Genomic DNA, 11646 nt, shown 5'->3' on the forward strand with positions numbered 1-11646 from the left:
ACCAGGAGTCCCTCCCCCGCCCCACCTCCCGGCGCGGTGGCGCAGCTCGCGGCTGCAAGGCGCGGGGCGGCAGGGCACGGGGAGGGGCGGGGGTCCGAGCCCCCGGGCGGGGAGCGGGTAGGCGTGCGGGTCGCGGCGGGTCGCAGCCCCCTCCGGGGCGGGCCTTCGCGGCCCGCCCCCGACCTCCGTCGAGCCCCCCCGCCTGACGTCAGGGGGGAGGGGGCGGAGAGCCGCGGCCGCGGCGGAGAAAGAGCCGGCGCCCGCCGCGGTGGCGCGGGGAGCCCGAGCCCAGGGGCGCCGAGCCGAGCCGGGCCGAGGGGCGGTGGCAGAGGGGCAGCGGAGCTGGGCGGGCGGGCGCGCGCGGGCGGCGGCGGCGCGCGGGCAGGGGCGGACCGTGGTCGGAGCCGAACGCGAGGGCGGCGCCCAGGGATTCAAGCCGCGAAGAAGAGGTGAGTGAGGCCGGGTGTGCTTGGGATCGAAGCCAGGGGGCTCCGGGGTCGCCGCTTTGTCCCCCGACTCGGGCGGGGGACGCCGCACGCGCGAGGGACGGGGTCTGGGGGCTCAGGGAGGGGTGGCGGCGGGGACAGCTGTCCGCCCGAGCGCCTTTCTGCGCCCCCCGCGGGCTGCTTGGCGGGGGCTGGGGAGCAGGGAGAGCGGCGCCCGCCGCCACAGGGTCCGGAGGCGCGGACTGGTCAGGGGCAGCGGGGCTCAGGGAGCGGGGGTCCCTCGTGCAGTCCGGTCCGCGGCCGGGATCTTCTCCAGGCCCCCGAACTGCCCCTGGCTCCCCCACCCCCGACGGAAAGTTTGGGGCGGGCTTGGACGGAGGCCGATGTTGTGGGATCGGATTTCCCTGCCGCGGCCCCCCGGCCGCGCGCCCGCTCCGCTGGGGAGGCGGGCTGTCCTGGAAAGCCAGGCTCCTGAGCCGCGCCGCCCAGTCCCCGGCTGGAGCGCTAGCCCTGCAGCCGCGGGGGCGCCGTCCGCGGCCCGCCGCTCTGGGTGGGCAAGGGTGGGGGGCGCGCCGCCAGGAGCCCGCACCCCTCTACACACCCCCACCTCCGGGGCTGCTCCGGGGAGGAGCTGTGGCGGCAGAGCCTTGGAGCGCGCCGCGGGGTCCGGCCCGGGCCTGGGGTAAGGGGCCGAGGGAGGGCTGGGGGTGTGTTGGGGGACGGGGGTGGTGGTGAACGCATCTCCTGCGCCCCCCCCCGCCCTTCCCGCGCTGGGTTACTGGGCCGACAGGGGGCGTCCGCAGGCCGGGCTCCGCCACGCTCCCAGCGCCGCCGCTTTGTTTGCCTTCAAATCCCCGAAGCTGGGGGAGGGGAGAATCCGGGGGGGCGGGGGGGACCCGGGACGGGGTCTTGGCGGGGACCCTTTGTTTTGGGGTGAGCATAGACCCAGCTTCTTTGTCTCTGTTCCCGGCATTGGAGGGCTGGAGCAGTGGAAATTAATCCAGATGGCCTGCCCTGGCCGGGGTCCTGGGGGCGCGATCTCTGAGTTGGGAAGGTTCGTCAAGACCCCGGGAGAGCGCAGCAGGCGCCGGCCCTGCTCGGGGCGCCCTCCGCGGTCCAGGAGGAACCCCCCTGGCGCTCCCCACCGGGTCCTCACTTCCCCCCAGCCCCCGCCTGAACGCGCTGCCGGGAGATCCCTGATGAGACCGGAGCCGGCTCCGTTGTTCCGCCGCCCCTCAGCCCTAGGGCTGGTGTCTCCTAGGATCCTGTGCGAGGAACAGGATGAGGCCCCGGTCATTTCCACGCCCATCCCACCCACTTCCTGCCTTCCTTCTTGGGCAACAAAGGGGCCTCGGGAAGCGGGGCCCCTCCAGCTCCCGGACCCACTTCAGCCCTGTGATGTGGAACGGGGTTTGGGGCTCTGCCCGGCCATTGTCTGCGCTGGGGGAGGCAAGAGGCTGGGGCCGGGACCCCCGCAGGCCTGATGCGCCGAGTCCTCCCTGGGGGTCTTTTCCAACCTCCTGCACCACCGCATGCTTATCACCCTGCTGAGGGGTTTGCGTCTCAGAATTAGGTCTTGGAGCTGGCTGGAGCCCCAGTAGGGCCAGGTCCTGCCTCCAGAGGTTATTTTAAGAAATCTTTCGAATCTATCAGGCCTGAGGCGGGGAGGGGGGTCCCCTTTTTATTTTCTTAAACAACTTCCTGTTGAAGAGAAGGAGTCGGGGAGGGCCCGGAGGTTGTCCGAGTGTCCAAGTGTCCGCTCTTGCAGCTGACTTAGCTCTCTCCCTCCCCCCAGGGAGACCCCATGGTCCCTTTGGAGGCTGTAGAGGCTGAGGCCAGGTGTCAGAGGGGACTAGGTCTCTGCTCCAAGGCCTGGGGCACGGGGGAGTCCTGGGGAGGATGGATCTGGTCTTCTGTCCTGTCGGTGCCTCCTGGTATGGCTTGTGTGGGCCCCCTTCCGGTCTGTTTTCTCTGGCTGTGATTCTGACCCTTTCTTTTCCCCCAGCAGGGCAGCTGGCCTGGAGCTAAGCGCCAGGGCGTGTGCCATGGCCATGCACTGGGCCGTCTGGCTGCTGGCAGTGGGACTGTGGGGCCTGGGCATTGGGGCTGAGGTGTGGTGGAACCTGGTGCCCCGGAAGACGGTATCTTCTGGGGGTGAGTGCCTGGAGGGCGGGGAGCGGGAGGCCAGGAGGGACTCCTGGGGGAAGAGGGGTGCTAAGGAATTGCCCTCTAGGACGTGCCAGCCGTATTCTGCAGTCGGGCTCAAGGCCCACTGATGTATGCGACACAGCTTACTGAGGAATGTGAGTGAGTGGCCCTAGGGACCCAGAACTGGTAGTCCAGGCCAGGACCTAGAGGATCCCTCCTGACACTTAGGACCTGGCTCAGCTGCCCCTGTTATACAAGAGAGAGTGACCATTCTGCATTACTCTCCCCATGCCTCACTTCTGGAATTATCGCGAGCACTGAGAGCCTAAAGAGAGAAACCTGGGTCAGGATGGGCATGAGGTGAAGGGTGTCACTGCCTGCACCCAAGTCTTTCCAGCTCTCTGCCCCCAGGAGCCCCCTTAGCAACCCTGATACAATAGACGTCCCTCTGCTGCCCTGACACTCTGCTGTCTGGTGGCCCTAGAGTGTGGGGGGGGTGCGCACGCATGCACGTGCTCGCATGGGGGGACGGCAGACCTGACAGCCCTTCTGTGCTCACACACCTGTCTGCGGAGGTGATGTCAGGTGTTTGTATCATCTGTGTGCTCTGGGGGCCCAGGATGAGCTCACCTCCCACAGGCTCCTCTCCATGCTAACGAAGCCTTCCCTTGCCGGCCTGTGTCTGGGCCCGTCGTTGTCTCCAAAGAGTGAGGCTGGTTCAGAGGGACCCTGAGGACAGGTCGGCAGCTGTTCTGGGGGCTGACGTAGGAACCCTGTGACTACGCGAATACCATAGCGCACTGCTTGGCGGATGGCAACAGGGCTTCCCAGCCCTGAGGCTTCAGCGCCATCTCTGGTCCCCAGCTTCTGGTTTCCGCTGACCTCCCTGGCCTGGCCTCCCAGCCCGATTCCATCTCCTGCCGTCCCTCCTCAGCCCATAGCCGGCTGTGCTTGTATCCCTAACAGCCCGGATTTGGGTCTCACTGGAGGGAAGGGTTTCCTAAGTCAAAGGAGTGCTCACAACTTCTGTCCGTCCTACCCTACTGGATCAGGGTCCAGGGCCTGGCTGGACCCTGGTGAGGGCAGCAGGCAGCAGAGCAAAGAAGGAAGCAGCAGCTGAGGAAGCTGGGAGGGGGGAGTGCTGCTGACCCTGAGAGTGAGAGCCGTCGGTCTGATGGCTTCCTCTGACCGGAAGCTGTGGCTGAGATATCCTTCCTTCCTCCTCCCCAGCCCAGATTTGCCTCCGCCCCGGCTGGGAAAGGCCAGGGAGGCCTGGGTGGAGCTGTCAGAGCCAAAAGCCTGTTCAGAAAATGCCCTTTACTACCAGTCAGGGGGCTTGGCTGGCATCTGCCTGTGGGGTGCTAGCTCTAATGTGGGGACCAGGGGTGACCATCGCATAGAGGAGGGCTGATTTGGGGGTGGGGGGGCCTCCCAGAGTCCCAGGAAGGTCCGCTCACCCCATCCCTGCTCTTTCTGGCCTTGTCCCTGCAGAGCTGGCCACGGTGGTGCGGCGCTTCTCCCAGACGGGCATCCAGGACTTTCTGACGCTGACCTTGACCGAGCAGACCGGGCTCCTGTACGTAGGGGCCCGGGAGGCCCTGTTTGCCTTCAGCGTGGAGGCTCTGGAGCTGCAGGGAGTGGTGAGAGGTGGGGGAGCGGGAGGCACGCGGGGGTGAGAGAGGCAGGACCCGGAGGGGCTTCGCTTGGCCAGGCTGTCCCCTCGGCTCAGCTGCCCCCCACCCCATTCTCCTCGGTGAGCATGTTGCTTCCCCCGAGTCTGCAGCACTTACTGGGTCCACTGCGTTGGGGCAGCTGGGGCTTCTGACCTCTGCTGGAATAAGCTCCCAGAGAGTGGGGACCGTGTCTTCTCACTTGGCTTCCCCACGTTGCTGCCATGGGCCCTGCTAGTAGCACATGCTCAGTATGTACCTGTGACATTGCTGACGTGTCCCCTCCCTGCCCCCAGATCTCATGGGAGGCGCCAGCTGAGAAGAAGGCGGAGTGCACCCAGAAAGGGAAGAGTAACCAGGTGGGCGCTTGGGACACTGCTGGCAGGGGCGGGGGGCATGGTGCACACTCTTTCCCCAGAGCCCCCTTTGACCCAGTGCTGGTCTGGGTCCTTGTGTCCCCATGTCCGGGGCCCTCATACTTTAACTGACGCCTCTCTCTCCCCAGACGGAGTGTTTTAACTTCATCCGCTTCCTGCAGCCGTATAACGCATCCCACCTGTATGTCTGTGGTACCTACGCCTTCCAGCCCAAGTGCACCTACATTGTGAGTGCCGCTCCCCTCCCCCAGCCCCCTCGACCGATCCCCGTCGCCTTCTCATTGCCTCTTCCCTTCCCCTAGGACATGCTCACCTTCACCCTGGAGCGTGGCGAGTTCGAAGATGGCAAGGGGAAGTGTCCCTATGACCCAGTTAAGGGCCACACCGGCCTCCTTGTGGGTGAGTGGCTGTCCCGCTGCAGGTTGGGGGGTTCCCCCAGGACTTGTTCCCAGTCCGGGGCTGTGTGGCCTGAGTGCAACTGCACCTCGCTTCTGGTCCGGCTGACCCCCTGTCTCCCGTAGACGGGGAGCTGTACTCGGCCACGCTCAACAACTTCCTGGGCACGGAGCCCGTCATCCTGCGGATCATGGGGCCGCACCACGCCATGAAGACGGAGTACCTGGCCTTCTGGCTCAACGGTGAGCCCCGAGGAGCCGGCCAGCCAACCGGGCAGCCGTGGGTGGGAAGCGCCGCGAGGGCCCAGCGCCCGGGCTGACCCTCCTCCGCTTCCGCAGAACCGCATTTCGTGGGCTCCGCCTACATCCCGGAGAGCTTGGGCAGCTTCACGGGGGACGACGACAAGGTGTACTTCTTCTTCAGCGAGCGCGCCGTGGAATACGACTGCTACGCCGAGCAGGTGGTGGCCCGCGTGGCCCGAGTCTGCAAGGTACAGACGCCCCGCGGCGGGCGGCCCCGGGAGCGCGGCGGACGGCCCTGGGAGCCCGGCGGGGCTGACCGGCAGTGTCCCCTCGCTGTCCCCCAGGGTGACGTGGGGGGCGCGCGGACGCTGCAGAGGAAGTGGACCACGTTCCTGAAGGCGCGGCTGGTGTGCTCCGCGCCTGACTGGCAGCTCTACTTCAACCAGCTGCAGGCGCTGCATACCCTGCAGGACGCCTCCTGGCACAACACCACCTTCTTCGGGGTTTTTCGGGCGCGGTGGTGAGTTGGCTGGGAGCCCTTGGGGGTGGGGAGGAGCGGGTCCGCAGGCTGGGCCTGACAGGGACAGGCCCCGGGGGACGTCCAGGCGCCTGGCCCCTTTGCAAAGCCCCCCGCGGGAGGCGGGCCGTGCTCTGTCCCCGGTGGCACTTGGAGCCGCCGTCGCGTCACGTGGGCCCGTGACCTTCTTGTGCTTGGGCCCTGCCTTCCCGCTGCACGCCCGGAGCTGTGGTCGCCCCAGGCCTGACCCTGGGGGTCCCTCCCTTGCTGTGACAGGGGCGACATGGACCTGTCAGCAGTCTGTGAGTACAAGTTGGAAGAGATCCAGAGGGTGTTCGAGGGGCCCTACAAGGAGTACCATGAGCAAGCCCAAAAGTGGGGCCGCTACACCGACCCGGTACCCAGCCCGCGGCCCGGCTCGGTGAGTCATCCGGGGCAGAGGCGCGCTTGTGTCCTCCTCGCCAGTGCCCTTCCCGCCGGGCTGATAGCTCCCTCCTCTCCCTCCTCTCCCCCGCCCCCAGTGCATCAACAACTGGCACCGGCGCCACGGCTACACCAGTTCCCTGGAGCTGCCCGACAACACCCTCAACTTCATCAAGAAGCACCCGCTGATGGAGGAGCAGGTGGGGCCTCGGTGGGGCCGGCCCCTGCTGGTGAAGAAAGACGCCAACTTCACCCAGCTGGTGGCCGACCGGGTCACGGGGCTCGATGGAGCCACCTGTACAGTGCTGTTCATCGGCACAGGTGGGCCCAGGGGGCGCGGCAAGGCCGCTGGGGACTGGGCGGAGGCCTGTGTGCCCCGCGCGGGGAGAGCCTCTTGCTCTTTTCTTTACACCTGTCCTCCGCCACCCCCCCACAGGAGATGGCTGGCTGCTCAAGGCCGTGAGCCTGGGGCCCTGGGTCCACCTGATTGAGGAGCTGCAGGTGTTTGACCAGGAGCCAGTGGAAAGCCTGGTCCTGTCCCGGAGCAAGGTAGTAATCAGGCCCCACCCACCACTGTCCCCAGGCCACCCCTGGTCGTGTGCTTGGCCGGTACAGGGGTGGGGAGATGCCTGAGCCACCTCGGGTAGCTTGGGGCGGGTCCCAGGAATGAGAGCGCTAACGGAATCCGCGCTCTGCGGGCGTTATGTTTTCTATATAGCCTGGTCCTGGCGGCCGGGCGTTATGTCTTCTATATAGCCTGGTCCTGGCAGCCGGGCGTTATGTTTCATATATAGCCTGGTCCTGGCGGGGCTGCGTTCCCAGAACGGGGCCGTGGCAGCTGCTCTGTGCGCTCTCTTCAGGCCCCTCGGGGTTGCGCTGTGCCTCTTCTCTGCCGGTGCCACTGTTGGCCCGGCCTTGTGCTGTGTCGGTTCGTGATGCCCTCGTGACGTCGCCTTGCCGACCGGCCCCGTTGCCCTCCAGCCCTGCCCCCTGCCTCCGGCGGCTTCAGCCGTTCCCCGAAGTGCTGCTCTCACTTCTGCTCTTGCTCTGCTCTCTTCTGGCGAACCTGTGGCACCTTCCCGCGCGCGCCTTTCACCACCTGTGGTGGCGGCTCAGGTTGTTTCTCCAGAACGTGGAATAATGGCAGAAACAAAGTCTGTGGTTGAAGAAACACACAAATTGGCAATCACCATTCAAACAGAGGAAAACGCCTTATGCTCTGCTGGTGCTATTGTGAGGCTGGCGGGCCCTGCGGAAACTGAACTTCCTGCGCTATTTATACTGTCCTGGAGTGAGTGAGTGAGTGAGTGTGTGTGTGTAGGGGTGTGTGTGTGTGTGTGTGTGTGTGTGTGTGTGTAGGGGTATGTGTGTGTAGGGGTGTGTGTGTAGGGGTGTGTGTGTGTAGGGGTGTGTGTGTGTAGGGATGTGTGTGTGTGTGTAGGGGTGTGTGTGTAGGAGGTGTGTGTGTGTAGGGGGTGTGTGTGTAGGGTGTGTGTGTGTGTAGGGGTGTGTGTGTAGGGGTGTGTGTAGGGGTGTGTGTGTGTGTAGGGGGTGTGTTTGTAGGGATGTGTGTGTGTAGGGGTGTGTGTGTGTGTGTGTGTGTGTGAGATTACATTTCTCAGCCTCACAGGTTCGCTGTTCCTTTCTAATAAGGTCACATCTGTAAGATGCTTAGGATTGCGTTTGGCCTGCAGTAAGCCCTCCGTGCATTCTCAGTCCTCAGATTTCCCTCCTCAGGACTTGAGCGCAGCCCCCTTTCTCTTTTGGGCCCCTTGTGCCCCCTGGCCAAGGTCTGAGCCGCCCCCAGGCCGTGTCCGGGCCTGGCTCACCCCCCTCCTGTGCTTCTCTGGCAGAAGCTGCTCTTTGCGGGCTCCCGCTCCCAGCTGGTCCAGCTGCCCCTGGCCGACTGCGTGAAGTACCGCTCCTGCGCTGACTGCGTGCTCGCTCGGGACCCCTACTGCGCCTGGAACGTCAACACCAGCCGCTGCACGGCCGTGGGCGGCCACTCCGGGTGAGTGGGGCTCTGCGCGTGCTGGGACCAGCAGGGAGGGGAGGGGGGCTAGAGCTGGGACGCTGATGGCCTCTGCTTCCCCCACCAGGTCCCTGCTGATCCAGCACGTGACAGTCTCAGACACCTCAAGCATCTGTAACTTCCGGGGCAGTAAGAAAGGTGAGCTGTCTTTTTTAGTCCCCCTCCCAGGGCGGTGGGCCTTGGGCCAGAGCTGAAGTGTCTGCATCCGCCCCCCGGCCTGGGTTTCCTGCACTGACTCTCTGCTCTGCTTTCTCTGCCGTTGCAGTCAGGCTCACGCCCAAAAACATCACGGTGGTGGCAGGCACAGACCTGGTGCTGCCCTGCCGCCTCTCCTCCAACCTCGCCCATGCCCGCTGGACCTTTGGGGGCCGGGAGCTGCCTGCAGAGCAGCCCGGCTCCTTCCTCTACGACGCCCGGCTGCAGGCCCTGGTGGTGATGGCCGCCCAGCCCCGCCACGCCGGGGCCTACCACTGCTTCTCGGAGGAGCAGGGGGCCCGGCTGGCTGCCGAAGGCTACCTGGTAGCAGTGGTGGCGGGCCCGTCAGTGACCCTGGAGGCCCGGGCCCCCCTGGAGAGCCTGGGGCTGGTGTGGCTGGCCGTGGTGGCCCTGGGGGCCGTGTGCCTTGTGCTGCTGCTGCTGGTTCTGTCCCTGCGCCGGCGGCTGCGGGAGGAGCTGGAGAAGGGCGCCAAGGCAGCCGAGAGGACCCTGGTGTACCCTCTGGAGCTGCCCAAGGAGCCCACCAGTCCCCCCTTCCGGCCCGGCCCCGAGACGGACGAGAAACTCTGGGACCCCGTGGGCTACTACTACTCGGACGGCTCCCTCAAGATCGTTCCTGGACACGCCCGGTGCCAGCCCGGCGGCGGGCCCCCCTCGCCGCCTCCTGGCATCCCCGGCCAGCCCCTGCCTTCTCCAACTCGGCTCCACCTGGGGGGCGGGCGGAACTCCAATGCCAACGGATACGTGCGCTTACAGCTGGGAGGGGAGGACCGGGGCAGCCTCGGGCACCCGCTGCCCGAGCTCGCCGACGAGCTGAGACGCAAACTGCAGCAGCGCCAGCAGCTGCCGGACTCCAACCCCGAGGAGTCCTCGGTGTGAGGGTCCCCCTCCGGCGGGGCGGCGTGGGAGGCGCGGCTCCTACTTTGCACAGGCACCAGCTACCTCAGGGACATGGCACGGGCACCTGCTCTGCCCCGGACGGACCCTGCCCGGCACCGCCCGGCCATGAGGACCTGCTCTTTCAGCACGGGCACTGCCACTTGGTGTGGCTCACCGGGGCACCAGCCTCACAACAGAGGGCACCTTCCTCCTCTGTGAGGGGCTGTGAATCACAGACGCACGGGACCCCAGCAGCCAAAACCTTTCAAGGCGGAAGTTGGAGACGTGGGTGTGTTTGTGTACATACATGTGTGTCTGTGGACGTGTGCACGTATGTGTGTGTGGGTGTGTGACACAGTCTTCCTGTTTCTGTCAAGTCTTCCCTTGGCCTGGGGTCCTCCTGGTGGGTCACTGAAGCTATGAAGGGGAAGGGGTTGTATCACTTTGCCTCTCCTACCCCCGCCTGTCCCCAGTTGGGGGGCAGCCATGTACATACGGGGGTGGGCTGGGCAGGGTGCTGTGCCCCTCTGGGGGAGTCCAGGGCTCTGGGGTGGGCCTGGTCCTACTCCCAGGGCTGTGAATGTTTTCAGGGTGGGGGGGGGGAGATGGAGCCTCCTGTGTGTTTGGGGGAAGGGTGGGAGGGGCCTCCCGCTTGGCCCTGGGATTCAGTGGTATTTTATACTTGTCCTCCCTGGCGGGGCTGGGAAAGGTGGTGTGGGGGGAGGGGGAGGGGGAGGGGAGGAGAGGGCGGGCATGCTGTGGACGCGGCACATCCTCTCCCAGCCCCAGGAGGAGGGCTTCTCACAGTGTAACTTATTGTGTCCCCACGTATTTATTTGTTGTAAATATTTGAGTATTTTTATATGGACAAATAAAATGGAGAAAATGAAACTTCCTGTCACGGAGATAAGACATTTGGGCCAAAACCTTCTGGGTGCCAAGAGGGAGACTCCCTGTGGGTTGAGTGGGGCTGGACTGCCCCCCCTTCTCAGTCCTGGGGCAGCCTGCCTTTCCTTCAGTGGTCCCCCTCCTGCCTGTGCCCCTCTCTGGAGGGGGGACAGCCCAGGCGCCAATGTTTTCCCACAGTGGTGGTTCGGGCTGGGAGCCAGACCAGGGCCACAGCCTCTTGAGAGCCAGCCTTGGCTTCTGGCCAAAGGGAGAAGTCAGGGCATGGGGAGTAGAAGCAGGAGAGCGGGAGGGGCCTGGCTTCCCAGAACTCTGGGAAGGGGAAATGGGAGTGAGGGGGCCGAGGAGGGGAACTTCCTAGAAGCAGCTTAAGGTGGTGTGGGCTGGCTCGTGTGGGGATGGGGCTCCCAACCAACTTAAGGGAGGAAGGATGACTTTCAGCCTTTACCCTCCAGACTGTTAGCCCTGAACGCTCCAGCAACACACCATAGGGAACTTTCCCCGTTGCCACCCGGTGGGCACCAAGCCCCTGGCCTATGGAAGGAGCCGTGCAGGGCCCAGGTATTTGTAAGAAAAACAGGACCCCGCCTGGGTTCTATAATTCACGCCCACACACAGAGGCAGCCAGCCAGTCCTCTGTACCCTTGACCGGTCTGGGGGTGCCTGCTGTGGCTGGAATAGGCTGCTGCCCGGCGTCCTGCTGTTAAGAGAGGGCTGGCATCTGCTGACTTGAGCACGCTACGCTTCCCGCACGGTCACTAAGCCACAGCCCAGAGAATGTCTCGATACAAGAAGGTTGATTCGGTAAACTAGGTGCCCACTGTGGGGTTGAGGGTTCCAGGCCCTTTTCCCTGCCCCCCGGGCCTACGTGCAGGTGCTCCCAGCGGCAGGATAGGTCATGACTACCTGCCTCCCACGGGGTTTTGAAAAATGAGCAGGAGGGGCGAGAGGAGGGAGGGTGTCGCGCGGCCTTTCAAGTGGTCACCGCGCCGCCGCGGCGATCCGTCTTCCTGGGCCCGCGTGGTGGGGGAAAGAAGGGGGAAAGGACCTTAGGGTGCTCCCGGCGACCCCCTGCCCTTGGGGAGCCCGGTGGGACGAAGAGAACCTGGAAGGGCGCCACATAAACGCTCCCGACCCACCCCACCCCCGTCCCCCCGGGTTCCAGCGGGCGCGCCCCGGCCTCCGCTTAGCCTGGGACGCCCTCGCGTGGCCGCTTCGGGCGGGCGCGGCCAGGCACCGCCCCCCCCAGGTCCAACCCCACCGCCGCGATTGGCTCCCGGGCTCAGACCCAGAAGCTTGATTGGTCGGCCCCGTGGCTCGTGCGGACGCCGAGTGGTCAGGCCAGGCGGGTGGGCAGCGCTGCGCCCGCCCCGCCCACCCCGCTCGCCGTGGCC

General features: G+C 65.6%; 1 protein-coding gene across 4 annotated transcripts; it reads left to right on the forward strand.

Annotated features, from left to right (window-relative positions):
- Positions 1-9877, forward strand: SEMA4C (semaphorin 4C). Of its 4 annotated transcripts, none has more exons than XM_079940907.1 (15): positions 1-449; positions 2455-2600; positions 4086-4234; positions 4561-4623; positions 4770-4868; positions 4944-5040; positions 5163-5279; positions 5376-5527; positions 5624-5799; positions 6073-6217; positions 6318-6540; positions 6656-6768; positions 8073-8230; positions 8319-8389; positions 8517-9877. In XM_079940907.1, exons 2-15 carry the CDS (start codon positions 2492-2494, stop codon positions 9344-9346), a joined length of 2502 nt encoding a protein of 833 aa, XP_079797033.1. In that variant the 5' UTR covers positions 1-449; positions 2455-2491; the 3' UTR covers positions 9347-9877. The 4 variants fall into 4 exon arrangements, with proteins under 4 accessions (XP_079797033.1, XP_079797032.1, XP_079797031.1 ...); XM_079940905.1 differs by having other exon boundaries at positions 403-449; positions 2452-2600; XM_079940906.1 differs by having other exon boundaries at positions 5376-5799.
- The last annotated feature ends 1769 nt before the right edge of the window (positions 9878-11646 follow it).

The sequence above is a fragment of the Stenella coeruleoalba genome, assembly GCF_951394435.1.
Source record: "Stenella coeruleoalba genome assembly, chromosome: 13".
Classification (NCBI taxonomy): Eukaryota; Metazoa; Chordata; class Mammalia; order Artiodactyla; family Delphinidae; genus Stenella; species Stenella coeruleoalba.

Excerpts from the sequence above, each read along its gene's own strand:
- SEMA4C (XM_079940906.1), top strand. The coding sequence starts at position 2,492 with ATGGCCATGCACTGGGCCGTCTGGCTGCTGGCAGTGGGACTGTGGGGC. Across the intron at positions 4,869-4,943 it reads AGCCCAAGTGCACCTACATT|GACATGCTCACCTTCACCCT; the intron begins GTGAGTGCCGCT and ends CCCTTCCCCTAG. Across the intron at positions 5,800-6,072 it reads GGGGTTTTTCGGGCGCGGTG|GGGCGACATGGACCTGTCAG; the intron begins GTGAGTTGGCTG and ends TTGCTGTGACAG.